The following is a 14,720-nucleotide window of genomic DNA, read 5'->3' on the forward strand; positions in this document are numbered from 1 at the left end:
TTGAGCAGACAATAAATATAGCAAGCATCACTTCCGGCATGTGGTATGCTTAAGTATTGCATGATTTTTGACTTTTATTATATTGCAGTACCTACGGTATTCCAATTATTGCACACCATTCTACAAAGAAATGTTTTTAAGTGACTTTTGTCATAAACATATGGCACTAATACCGCAACTAATAAAACAGCTGGAACAAACAGCAAATGTCATGGGTCCGGATACAGCGATAAATAACAAAACACTTGGCAAATGCAGTCACGTTAAGCTGCAGCACCTAAACTAATCTTGAAACAACCCATTTCCCCTTCTTCCTTTAAGAATACTTCACACCTTCTGCCAACGCAGACGCTTCTTATCATCAAAATAAAGTCGGTAAACACTCTACACTAAGAAAGTGTCACACAACACTGTTTACATATTCAAAACTGTTAATCCCCCCCTCAATTGTACTTGGAGGACTTTTATCAAGAAAGAGAGCACAGCTGAGTGTGAGCTACTCACTAGACTTAGGTCCCTCAAAGGGCAGCCACACGCACAAAGGGTGTGTGTGTCTGCACAGAAATGGAAATCAAAGGCACAGCGAGAGCTGCGAGAGCATGGAAATAAACAATGATCCTTTTGGCAGTATAATTTCCGCCACTATTAGCCAGCCTTTTCTCAACCCGAGTGAATTTTTTTTAATTTGCATGAATGTACCCAATATGCATAAAAAATGAAATATTTTTATATTTATAATGCACCATGAAACAAAAACAGAAATGAGGTCTGCCACTCGTAAATCTAATATACACAAAGAAGATAAACAGGAGTTTTGCATACTTTTGGTTGTTATTTTAAAGCAATAATTTGACATTTTAGGAGGAAAACAAAAACAACAAAAACATTTTTTGACCAGAGGAGATTAATTTTTTTTTTCATTTACTATGAACAGAGCACCAGCCAGTTAGCAGAGCACAATGGCTGGACACAGGAGAAAAGAGGAAGCCTGGCTCTATCCAAAGATTACAAAACATGACTGCCAGCACTTCAGCTTGCTAATTACCTCATTAAATCTCTTGTTTAATGCTAAGTCTAAATACAACAGTTGGTGGTCTTACAGTGATGGGTTGGCCTATTTGGGAGCTTTGATGGCCAATGACTTCCTGTTGTTTCGACTCATTGTTTTAACATGATTTTTTTAGCAATTACGGAAACATGATATGCCATGATGAACTTCAGAGGTGCTGGTTGATTGCTTTAGTTACCCGTGCACAGATCCAGCTTACCTGATTTCCCTTATTAGGTCACACTCTGCAAGCCTGTTTCCCAAAATGCCAAATTGTTCCTTTAAACCTTTGAGTAATCTGTCAGTATATCGTATTCTTCTCATTTGCTGAGCTTTTGTTCTCACTGTGAATCGACCAGGTACTCCAGGATGTAAAAGGAACAGTCACCAGCACATCTTGAACTCATATCCATACTAAATAACAGTGACGACTTGAACGGGGCACTTTGGCACTTGTCATTACCTACTATATCACCGGAGGATATAGCAACTAGCTAATGGAGATTGTATCTGAGATTATATTATTTGGAAACTGTCAAAGTCTGTGTCAAAGTCAGACATACTTGATGTTCTTGATGTGTCCAAAACAACCTATAAAAGTCTGAAAGTTCTCATCATCAAAAGCACACAGAAAACATATGTTTTAGTAAGACAATACATCTAGTAAAGAACTCCCAAGAACTCCATTTACATTCAGTGTGATCCTAAACCTTGAAATGAAAATGTCTGAGATAAAAAAAAAAAACAAGAAGAAGAAGAAAACAAAGAAAACAGGAATGGATAGCAGATATTATCTGTGATCTCTGTAGTAACATCACACAGATTGTAACAATATTGTTAAGATGCCCTGAAATGCTCATCATTCTGCTCTGTTTTGATTAGCATATTTATCTTCTTTACATGTATCAGTTTCTTATCACACCTATTGTACACAGCTTGATGCTCACGCATGTACACTACCCACTCTGACTAACCCAGGCTTCCACTGAAGAGGCTACATATAGTGAACCACAACACCAAAATTAACCTTGACCCAGTTTATTTGCTTTCTCCGCCGGGTTTCCTTTTTTGTTCTTTAATGCTGTGGTTGCACTTTAAATAAGAAGATACCGAGTTTTTAAAAACCCCCAAAACAAAGTTCAATTTTCAGTTTTGTTACAGAGAGCGGAAAAGCCTGAATTTGTGGGAGTAGGTCACATATGTGCAAGAGAAATATAAAATGGATTTTAATATGCTGAACTGTATGTTGTGCTTCCTGTACTCCAACATAAACATATATCATAAACCTTTGAATAGAGCTTCTTTAACATTTACAAGTTATACATTTACCAAATTGGTTTGCTTCTTTTGCTTCCACCAGCTTTGATATTTCAGCAAATGCAAAGGGAGACAACAAGAAGTAAAAGGAAGTTAAGTCATCTTTAACAGAAAAAAATGAAAATAAATAAAATAAGAAACAAGACACAAGTCCTCAAAAACGTTTGTCATAACCAACAATGAACGGAATTTTTCATTTTCTTATTTTCTCTTTTTTACAATACATGTTTTTTTTAAAAACCCCGCTGGTTAAGGTTATGGTCTCAGGTAGATCTTCCACAGTCAATCTTCACAGTTTGTGTAAAAGCAGAGAAACATTCTCGCTAGAGTAATAAAATATCATGACTATTATTATGGTCATTATTATCTTTTATTCTCGTATTGTTCCATAGAAATGGTGGAGGATAGGGGTGAGGCGTGTCACCCTAATGAAGCGCCTGCAGTCCCAAAGTTCCTGCTCTCCTCCCTGTACAACGCAATGTTTTATTCAGCAGTTGTTCTTTTGTTTTGTTAAAAAAAAATCTTGCCCGCAGGGGAGGAGAACTGTGGGAATGGAGAGTGGGGTAGTCATTCGGTGAAGTGTCTTTATCCTCCTCTATGATCTTAAACTGTTTTCCTGCACAAGACAACCCCCCCCCCCCCCCCCCCACACCCCCCACCCCACAAAAACAGAACAAACAAGGAAACTAACAAAAAAGGATCCAGAGCCTCACTTTGACCGTTGCCACTCTTTTTTCTTTTTCGTAATCCAAATTGTTTCCAAACCTGTGCTCAGGGTCTGCCAGCACTGCCTGGTTGGCTGCCCTCACATGAAACTGTGCATAGGCATAGGCTTAGGTGCATGCACACACAAAAACGCGCGCCCTTGCACACACGCGCTGATACTCGCGGGCGACTGCTCCGTCGGGAGTAAAATCCGGACGCGGCACAACCCCCTCTCTCGATCTTGAACGCGCCTTGCCCTCCCATCAGCACTTGTGGGGCAAAAGAAACATGTAGAAAATAGCCCATCAGAGGAAACATGAACAGAGACTTGTTCGATGTCAATTAACACCCAGGCTCACGATTCGGTTTGTAATCTGAAGGCACTTTGTTTCATGGCAGAAAGTAAAGTGGCTTCTGTTCCACAGGCAGACCGCTGACTGAATATTCGAGTGGGGCCTCGCTAATCGGACCTTCCTCTACTCTCTGCCTGTTTTTCCTCTCCCTCCTCTGCTTTGCCTCCTTCTCATTTTTAAGCTCGAACATCTCTCTGCCTTCCAGTCCACCTGTCTACACCTCTGCTGAGCCTTCTGCTCTTATTGTTCTGCCACCATACCGTCAGTTGGCCACTTGGACTCGTGAGCACAGTGTTAAAAGATACGTAGGCAGCTACAGGGGAGTAAGCAGACAGAACTAAATGTTGTTGGAGTCCTTGTTTTTCTACAGTACAGCACCGAGCAGATAAAGAAATGCCAAAGAATGACACGAGGCTGGGCTAAAGTGAAAAACAAGTGTCGGGGATTGGCATCTGGTGCAAGAAAATGGAGATAAAGATACACAGAGAAAGGTCTGATTGAATGTATTGATAAGCAGGGAAATGTTACTTCATATTCAAAAAGTCAGCAGTGTCCGTATTTCCTTCCGTCGTCGAAGGAAGCTTTCCGGCGCCTCGTGAAATGGTTCTTGTGCTTTACAAACTACCCTCCCACGATGCTTGTGATCTCCTCCGCCGGTCCGGGCTCATTCGTCGCCGACCTGCCTTTGTGCTCGTAAAGATGTCCAGAGTTCTGCGTCAGCGGGTGTTTTTCTGTAAAAGAGGTCTCTTTAAAAAAAATGTAGCGCATCTTCTTTATTTACTTTTTGTGTAACTTTTTAATCACTTATTTTTTCTCTCTCGCTCATTTAATAACTGCGGCCTTTCTGTGGTCTGCAGTCCATGGGGGGACCCCGCTGCTTTCAGGATGCATGAATCTTTGGTGATTGGATGTTGAGGGTACAGCTCACAGACGGCGGCTCTGAATATTCGCCTCTGAGATGATGGAGAAATGGGTCACCTTTGACCTTCCAGGAGGGTCAGCACCAAGGTGACACATAGCAGCCATATATGGCAGGATGTGGACAGAGCCTTGGCGCTGAGATCTAAATGGGCGGAAAAGAAATAAGCAAACATTTCAATACAAACATGGGAAGATAAGTGGTGAAGGGAATACTGATTTTATTACTCATACTATTTAATATGGCTTTATCCATCTGTAGCATGCTGATTCACTTCAGAAATATGTTGAGTGTGTTGAATACTAAAGCTTTTCCATTTAGCCAAATACAAGACTATGCATACAGAAATATTACTAACTCAGCAGTCATGAAAGAGCTATAACATCATGATTATCCCTGTGGCTTTCACTATCTTTTAATGAGCTTTTAACTAGTAAATAATGGGCTGTTACCAGCAAAGAGCTCCGCTGCTTAAAGCTAATGAGTTGCTCGGTAACCACAACAATTGGTCAGTTCAGCTTAAAGATCTGAAGATTCGGTGTGCAGACGTAAAAGTCAAATTAATGCTCTCATCTAACATCTGTGCATGAGGCTGCAGTGGTCAGCATTGTGTTTGCGCGATGTTTTTGTTCTGTTTCTGTTCTGGGCTTTAGGTTAAATGGTGATTTTAAATTCACTACATACAGCTGAGGTCAGAAGTTTAAATACACTCACCATGGGGATGAATGTCATGGTAATTATGGGCTTTTAATGATTTCTTTAAAATGATTAGACAGCATACATCTTTAATTACTGAAAAACAAGAACTGGATGCACAAGTTTTAAATTATTTTGAATTTTCTCTAATCGACACAGGGTCCAAATTATATATACAGGCTCCAATACATACGTAGACCACCACTAATATTTGGACTAGCAAGTTGCACTTTGACGAGACACTTCATTAGACATCAACAAGCTTCCGGCATAATTCTGGTTGGATATTTGAGCGTTCTTCTTGGTGGGATTTGCAAGATCCTTTTAAATTGTTTGGTTTCCTGGCACAGTCCTGGCTTTTAAGCATAATCTACATTCAAGAAGTTTAATGTTAGCCTGCTTTATCCATTCCAAAACCAATTTTGATATGTGTTTAGGATCATTTGGAGGTAGTTATTATTTTATCAACTTAGTGCAGTTTCCACTTCATGGCGGGCTTGAGCATTGGTGGTTCCTGGGTTGTTCGTTAACATCCTAACCAATTTCCTATCATCTCAGAATCACACTTTGGGTCTCGTACTTATGTATAATTGTTTAAACTGATTATGCGATTAGGCCCATTAAGCCTTTCCAAAACCCCGACCTCAACGCTAGTCAAAATTTGAGGACTATGCTTAAAAGCGAGGTCTGTGCCCACAAACCAACTAATTTAAATGAAATCTACTAATTATGCTAAAATAGGTGGTCAAATATCCAAGCAAAATTATACCAGAAGCTTGTTGATGGCTTCTAAAAGTGTTTGGTCGAGGTGCAACGTGGCAAGGGACAAGAAGCCCCAAATTAAAAGCCCCAAATTAAAATTACATTCATGTGTTGGTAAACTCCAAACCACAAATGAAGATGACTGTGAGGGATTCAGTACTATCACAGGTGTATCCCATGTCTTTCCTAAAGTAAGCTGGGTGGCTCCAGAACACCCTGCCCACAATAGCTGGATAAAATAGATGGATCTCCCGCTGTGCAAGAAAGCAAATATACGTTTTCTCCCATATGTTTTCTACTGTGCTACTAACCTCTTTGAACAAATCCTAAAACAGCCACAATGAAGCATTTTTCTTTCTGAGCTGGAAAATCAGTCAGAAGTCATCTCTCATCATTCCTCACGACATCTTGCTCAGTTTTCCCCTCTCACATCACGCTGAATCATGTAAGATTCATTGCGTGAGATTGAATTGCATAATTCATAACATTACTCTGTCCTCAGCCCAGGCGACTACTCCTTTACTTCCAAAATGAATTAATGCTGTCGCTTTGAATCATAATGCACCCAAATGAAAAATAACCTATACAATAACAAACTCGCAGCAACAAAAACAATGCATCTTGCAGACTGAGATCACTGTCTCTGATTGCTGTTAGATGGGCAGTTATTTTCCACCACGGACGTGAAAAATGAAAACAGATTATCTTGATTCATTTATGGCATGTTAAAGAGATGTCTAAGTCTGAACGGCTTGTGCAAATAATTCCTGCAGAATAAATAACGGGAATTAAATCAAGGAAACTGTATTTGTCTGCCAACCAATAATGCCCTGTCAATTGCAGGCCATTTTCCGTGTCCTGTTTTCTGTTTTTTACCTTCTGTTTGTTCCAGCAGCGCAATTACAGTACTCCACTCAGCCAGCGCGGCTATCATTCATGTGATTACACACCCTGTTGCCATGGCAACCATGCTTTCCCCATGAGATGGTCGTTTTATGCTGCCAGCTGTCTAAGATTAGATCCTCTCTCATAAATCTGAACCTTGTCCGGTGAGGTAGAGAGAGAGTACCTGGGACTTAGATAAGAGGGACAGAGGAGAGGATGGAGGAGGCGGATGCGTGGTGCTACTCACTGGGCGGCGGGTCTCGACACTCCCCTTCCTCCAGCGTGATATCATCAATAGCAATGTCTCCTTCAATGCCTGGTCCCCGAATCCCTTGAAGTACGACCTACAGAGAGTAGCACAAGTCATTATATTGAATCTTGAGAGACCAAAAAAACAACAAAAATAAAGAACGGGAAAAAAAAGGGAAATTTGAACTGCAGTAAGATAAAGACTGAGTCAATGCACAATTTAGCTAAATTACACCTGGGAAAAAAACCTTAAAAAACACAACAGCAGGTGGCAAGTATTTGCTTATGATGTCACAAAATTTAAAAACAAGACTGTTGGAAGCTGCAACTAAAGTTACCTATTTTACAACTAAAGCTGTAAAAATGATGGAAGTTCTGCAGCTTTCCATCATCCACTCACAAAGTTCAGGCTTCCTGATGGAAAAGCGTGTCATACCAGACATTTTGTGGGAATGCTGGCTACTTCTCACAGCTACATCAGTGTTTAGCCCCCAGGGAAGCCAATACCACACAAACACAGGCAAAGAAGAAAATAGAGGGCACCGAGGGAAACGCTACTGCATACTGAATGAAAGTTTTTTTAGACTCACCTGGAAAGACGATGTTGGGTGGATGCTTACTTTGGCCTGCTTCCAGCGGTCACCTTGATTGCCACTTAGCGACCACACGAGGCCTTCTGAAGCCGCTTGACCCTTTTGCTTTAGGAATGCATTTAGCGTTCCTGCATTGAGGAGAGAGACAGTTGGACTGTTGCCAAAACATTTTCTAATAGCTCAAAAGAAAGTATTCATATCTTGGAATTATGGCTTAATAATCATTATATGTTTTCATTTTATAGTGCTAACTCCTTTTGTCCTACATTTAGAGTACTTCCTCTATATTATGCCCCAAATGACAACTCACTATTATTTCATTTAAGTAGGTCATTAGAAATTAAGGTAACTGGTTGATTGTAGCCACCTCTCAGCAGTACATGAAATCCATGTGAGGGGACAATTAGGGTGTGCAAGTGGAGGCCGAATCCCATATGTTTATGTTGGAGTAACAAATATATGTATGCTTTTGCAGAGACATTCAATAGGGTATACGTTCTGCAAAGTTTAAAATTTAAGGAGCAGCAGGCAGAAAAGAAATGGAAAAAAAGAGAAAAATAGCAGAATTCCAAAAATAGAGAGACGTCTTCCGAGAGCTGCCCTTCTTTAAGCCACAGTTACAGGTAAGTACATCTGCTTTAAATACCTTTTCAACTTTATATTGACTATTGAATTCTTCATTTTCACCAGGTGACAGTCCTTTGTTGGACATATTACCACACTTGGTTTTACCGTGCTATGCAGCCTTTTTTAAATCTAATATCACGGCAAAGCGTTGAATGGACACGGTGGACCGGCATGTCTATTACACGTTTTGCCAGGATACTGGGTTGCTTTTTTCTGCTCCTTACAGTGCTTTATAGTTCTAAAGTGATCTGATATGAAAAGATCCGTTACAAGGCAAAGAATGCTGTCACAGGCTTGATTTTGTAAAGTCTGACATGCTGTCAGGGGTTCAAGAGTATAGTTCCTTGTAAGATCATTTGAATTACAATATGCCGAAATAGGAACATTTGTCAGCACCAACCACTGTTGTACTTCATGTACAATTCCTTCAAAAAGTAATCAGACATCTTAACATTTTTATTCGTTTTAAAAAGAATAAAATATGCAGTCCACCTGTGATGAACTGATTTGATTGGACATAAAACAATCAAAGGCTCCCAGAAGTCACACTGCATGTCAGAACTAAAACCAAGACATGAGGTCCATGAAGTCTCTGTTGACCTCACAAAGCTGACCATGTGGAGTTCAGCTTGGGTAGTTTGGCTGGACAATCAGTTGGTTGACCAGCCAAACTGTAAAGGGTCTTAATCGGGGATGTCCCCAGGAACTGCAGCTAAGTGGTCAAAAGATCTGTGAAGAGATGAGAGAACCAGCCAGTAGGACAACTAACTCAGAAGCAGTGCACAGAGAAGAAGGGAAGAAGTCTTGATTAAAAAGTAAATGACAGAACTCTTGGAAACTGTCAAATGCCATTTAAAAGACTGAGAATAAAGATGAAATACCCCCGTTGCACAATGCTACCATGCAATACCATGGTTCACAGCAGCATCGTGCAATGACAAGCAGACTGCTCTGGGTCAAGGAAAGGATGAAAGCCAGATATCTCAATCAAAACTCTTAAAAAAATCTCTTTTACGACAAAAAAAAGCTGCTGCCTTTTTTCTAAGTGGGTCTATATTATACACCACCTGACCATGTACATTAAAGAACTCCGTAGTAATTTGTTCCAGATTAATCCCAAATAAAATTGGGCTTCTGATCTAATATTCACCTGTGTATCCCACATTTCAGATTTATGTATTCTTCTGAATACGAAGCAGAGCCAAGCAGTAGCAAAGGTTAAACTCAGGTTATATGAATTGATACATCTATTAAGTGTCTGCATGCAAATATAAATTATTCTCTCGCTCATGATGTTCCAAATTAATTATCACTAAAGGGCAATGTGTGATGAGAATTTCTCGATAAATGGAAATACTTTCCCTCTAGAGGGCAGTTCTTCTGAGTTTATCATTAGTTTCAAACTATTTCTGCCAAGTTCAGTTTTCTTTTTCAGCTCAGCTGGATTTCCACTAAAGCTACAGAAAATAATCCACTGTGTGCCACTGCCAGCTCTATATTACAAAACACAACATGACAGATCTATTTCAGTGGAATTCCTATATCAGTTAACAATAACACAGATGTACTGGGTCTTATTGAGACAGAACAGACTATATACCAAGTCTGCATTAAAGACTACCCTCAGTGAGGTCTCTTGTCTGGCCCCAGGCTTTGATATATAACTGTCAGATGATGACACTGAGCGCAACCACTTTTCCCTCCTTTACAAACATACCAATTGTGTGTGTGTGTGTGTGTGTTTGTGGTATTTCTAATTTGCCATGCTGGAACAGGGAGTGCGTGTATGAGAGAGAACATCATCTTTTTTGCAGTGGGCTAACAGGAGCAGCATCCAAAGACTCAAATCAGGCTAGCAATGACACCACAGCGAAGCTCAGTGCGAGCAGTGCTCTGAAGTCAAGTGGATTTCACAAATATGGGAAGCAGCACCTTTGCGTTGACTCAACCAGTGAGGCAACCTTTCATTTGATGCATCTTTGCTTCAGCTACATGCCTCATTACTGGTAAGCCCCCACCCTGGATAGGTAAAAAAAAGAGGGAAAGCTACGCTGTTCACACTCTCTCATCAGCACGGTATACACTCCCCCCCCCCCCCCCCCCCCCCAATGACAGCACAATCTCCATTGAGAGATGAGCTCTTGTACAGAACATGACCTGCGGTTTCATCTCCTGTGGAAGTGTTTAGGATGTAGGAGGATTCTTGCTGAGCTAACTGGCTTACATTTTCTTTGAACTCATAGCGATGTAGGTGGTTATGTCAGTGTCATCACATCCTGAGCAAAGGCATATGCTGTATATTCTTTGGAGTACTTTTTTTTTTTTAAAGGAATACCTTTGGCAGACACTTGTGAAATTTAAAAAGATCTGAGAAGAGAAAGATGTGAGTCTGGTGAACAGTGAAGAACAGCTCCTGGAAATTTTTCAATTATGCAGTGAGGATGGTAGAGAGGTGGATTGAGGTGCTGTACCACCCTCCTTGCTAATGAAAAGATGACTCAGTTGCTTCTCAGAAGGTCAGGCTTAACGCGCGCTTGGTTGGTGAGACTTAATCCTATAAACAAATGCGACACGGGCTCCAAAGGCAAACTTTGATGTGCGCTTCAGTAATTAAGTGTGACCTTGTCTCAGGTATCCACCCGCTAGCTAACTATGGAGGAGTTTCTTTGAGCCTGAGCCACTGTTCACATCAGTGCGTAGGCATGACTCTTTATCGACTGATTCTGGCCTTCAGTGATACCGTGCCACAGCCTGACTGTGACTCACGTCAACGGCACCGTGCCAAACAGTACCGAAATCTTCAAATTTCAAGATGGAGCTTTGCCTCACCGGCTGGTTTTGTAAGCCACAGCTTTAAGTGCAAAAAAGAAAAAGAAGAAGAAGCTCTCAATTATTTAAAATGCCCAAATTCCCCCAGATAACAGAAAATATGAAATGCATATATTATTTGGGCAATTTGTCATAAGCATTTACTCCTCTGGGAAGAAAATATCACAAACCAACATTCCTGAGCTTGGGGCAAATGTTTCTCACGGACGGAGAGGCAGAATACCAAATGAAGCGCCGCTATGGAGGATCTGAGCTGGGTTTCAAGTCCTTGACATTTAGCCCATTCATCACAACACGCCACAGTCTGGGCATGGGCCTCACCACAGACGGGGAGGGCAGGAGAAGAGAGGGTCTGGCTGGCGATCAATTTGAGCAAATTGGAAATGTCACGGCCTACTCAACCTCAGCGGGGAGCCGGAGGAGCTCTCATCTCCCTGCTGAGTCGCCCTCCAACACCTCTACCCTTATATTCTCTCCACCTCCCTCGCCTCCTCCTCTCCAGATGTTTGGTCTGGCCCACCTGCCTAGACACTTCCACTCTAGCTCTCCCCTGAGGACACCCGGAAAGCAGCCTAAATTTCAGAGCATATGCAAGCCATGTTATCAAGTCCAGTGTAATACTTAATGACTAACCTCTCTCAGCATGTTTTGCTTAATTAAAGATATTCTTCTCCATGTTTTAGAATTAGCATTTTACAGGCACAGTGCTCATGTTTACGCTTTGTTAGTATCTGCATTTCCTATTTCTGCCTTTCGTCCTGTTATCTCGGCTACCTGTTGCTAATTTATTTTCATGTAAGTCCATTACAGAAATTCCAATTGTTAGCTCCAAACACAAAATGGAAATAAGTTAATGGGATGGGTATGCTCCTTAGTCAAAGGTGGATTTGTGGATGTAGATAAAAACTTTAGATTATACAAATAAATTATTTAGTCAGTATGTATAAACTAACCATGAACTAAATCACTCATATAAAGTGTCTCACAATATAATGTAAATAAAAACAGAATGCAATGATTTGCAAATCTAATAAACCCACATCTTTAACAAATCAGATGTTTGAACTGAGAAAATGTAATATTTTAGAAAAAATAACTCATTTTGGCAGGCTTTCATTGAAAAAGACATTGCAGCATATGCTATTCTAAAACCAGTGAATATCTTTGGGCATGGTGGCTTTCCAGATGTGCAGCTGGCTTTTCCATAGTCCGTAATGCACCCACATACCATCTGAGATAGAGAGTTCTGAACTGATAACAGTCCCTTTACTCTTTAGTCCAGAGCATGCAGTGTTGATGTTCTCCAAAAAGAATTTCAATTTGTCTGACCACAGTATGGCCTTGGTCCATTTAAAAAGAGATTTAAAATTGTGTTTCTGGATCATGTCATCATTCGGCTTCTTCTTAACCTGCATTTGTAGATGGCAAGGTGAGCTGTGCTCACAGAAAATGATTTGTGGAAGTGTTCCTGAGCCCACGCAGAGAGAGCCCAGAGATCAGGGGTATCCAGTGTTGACTTGAACTGTGTCACTTACACGCAAAATTGCTGAGTGCAAGTGAATCTTTTCTGATATGATGTAATGTGTATGAGATATTTAAAATCTTTGCTATTTTATGTTGAGGAACATTATTCTGAAATTTCTGCAGAAAGAAACTTTCTGCCCCTCTTTACTTCTGAGAAACGATGCCTCTCTTAGATGCACTTTTTAAAACACTTTTACATGTTGCTGATGCGTTGCGTTGCTACCTAACCTAACTAGTTGCAAAAAGTTGCTCAAGCTGTTTCTTTTCACTTTTCCAGCCTTTTGTTGACCCCGTCCCAACTTTTTTACGATATGTTGCTGCCATCAAATTCAAAATGGGCTATGTTTTTCATGAAACAGTAAAATGTCTCAGTTTAAACATTTTCTATACTCTCTGAATGAATAAAATATGGATTTATGAGATCTGCATTTTTACATTTTACACAGCATTCCAATTAAAATTACCTTTGATATCCATTCGTGAGCTTACAAAAATTGAAAGAAACTATTCACAATGACATTTGTGTCTAACAGTAGTTAAACAAGGAGAGCTCATTGTAGATGTCAGGACTTGAATTTGAGTTCATTTAAGGAGACCCCAAGCTGCCGGGGGGAAATGAGTACTCCCAGTTTGGTTGCGGTTAGCTGCTGGAGATTGCTGGCAGTCGCTGTGAAATCAACTGCTAAAGCTCCAGGCGTGCAGGACTAAAGAGCAGTCAGTGTTGGATTTTGCAGACAAGTCAGTGTCTTCCATGCAAACCGGTAGCTGGTAACCACAGCTGTCTGCTAATGGCCACAAAAATCACAAGTAGATTTTCAGTGCAGTTCTTTGTGACTGATTTTATCCAACGTTGGGGAATTTTTTTCTTTGTAGCCAGTGGTTACTAGTGGTGTGCGACTGCATATTTTGGTATCGATCCGATACCCATTAAATACGGGTCAGTATCGCCGATATTGATACCGATACTTTTTAATAAATAAGGTGGATGCGTCATTGAATTGCTAAATCTTAATTAATTTTCATGACCTTAAGTGTTTTTTGTGTTTTTATTATTAAATAGTTGAAACCCAGGACATAATTAGGACAAAATTTATAATTAAATAGAAAATGCTTTATTATTGTGGCTGGTCTGCGATGCCGCTGCAGGTGATATGGACTCACCTGCACCGCATCTAAAATTACGCCTCGCTGGCTTAAAACCTGTGCTCTGCTTGTGTTGTTGTTGGTGATGTGTACGGCTGGCAGCGGGAGAGCTGCAGTTGTTGAATGTACTGTTACAGCAACGGTGTGATTATTGTAAGAATAAATGATGCTGCGAAGCATGAAAATGCCACCGGGTCTGCCGTGGTGGTTTAGTTTTCGAGTTTTTAAGAAAAATCTTAAATAAAAAGTGCACACAAATCAGTAAATAAGTTAAAACAAGTACTGTTGAGAAACTATAATACAAAAATTACAATTGAAATTCTAAAGAACTAGTGAAAATATAATATGTAAACAACTTAACAATCCCCAAAGCGTCTAAGTCACGCCTAAACACAAGGGGGAGCAAAGTGTGCCTGGTCTGCGCTGACACAGGAGCGGCAAGTCCGGCAACCTGGCTGTTTCGTCTTTGCCGAAAGCACAGCATCGCAAACAAGAGCAGAACTTAAAGTAAAGAATCGATCTCACCAGGCTAGTATCGATCCGATACTGATGCCGACTTGGTATCGATACAATCGATGTTTGGATTGATCCGCCCACCACTAGTGGTTACCAGGGGGACCAGTGACTGGTCTCTAGTCCTGTGTCACTGAGGCCTTGATAAAGGGTTGTTTTTTATTACTACTTGCAAACATTACAAAGTCCTGCACTCAGGTCCCTGTCTCAGAGTTTATAACAAAACAGACTTCAAAGGAAACAAAATAGAAGTTGGAGTAAGATATGTGACGCTGAAGAGGCAAGTCAGCTTATTAAAAGGTGAAAAAAGAAGCTGCAGAAGTTGGAGTGTGGAGACCATCAATGTCTTTCTAGGATCCTGAAGTAATTGAAGTCAAATGCTGACTATAAATGTCAAAAAGAGAGGGGAGGTGAGCTGCTGGCCTGTAGCAGTTTCACAGTTTGCTGAATTTCCCTTGAAATTCCTCTCTTGGCATTTTTTACTGTCACTGATTGATTTTTCTTTCTATACTTTATCTATTTTTAAATATCCTTTTTTCTGTACTAAAATATATTTC

General features: G+C 40.5%; 1 protein-coding gene across 4 annotated transcripts in view; it reads right to left on the minus strand.

The window, feature by feature from the left end:
• Positions 1-3,022: 3,022 nt before the first annotated feature.
• Positions 3,023-14,720, minus strand: part of LOC146371479 (MAM domain-containing glycosylphosphatidylinositol anchor protein 2) — a 194,748-nt gene continuing 183,050 nt past the window's right edge. For all 4 annotated transcript variants that reach the window (XM_084953559.1, XM_084953558.1, XM_084953561.1 and 1 more), the window contains exons 16-18: positions 7,525-7,655; positions 6,933-7,029; positions 3,023-4,486 (exon numbers count right to left, since the gene is read on the minus strand). In XM_084953559.1, coding sequence (XP_084809685.1) covers positions 4,398-4,486; positions 6,933-7,029; positions 7,525-7,655 — 317 coding nt within the window. In that variant the 3' untranslated portion in view covers positions 3,023-4,397. The remainder of the gene's footprint in view (positions 4,487-6,932; positions 7,030-7,524; positions 7,656-14,720) is intronic.

Source organism: Perissodus microlepis, chromosome 15, assembly GCF_051167445.1.
Source record: "Perissodus microlepis isolate ML-2025 ecotype Zambia chromosome 15, ASM5116744v1, whole genome shotgun sequence".
Taxonomy (NCBI): Eukaryota; Metazoa; Chordata; class Actinopteri; order Cichliformes; family Cichlidae; genus Perissodus; species Perissodus microlepis.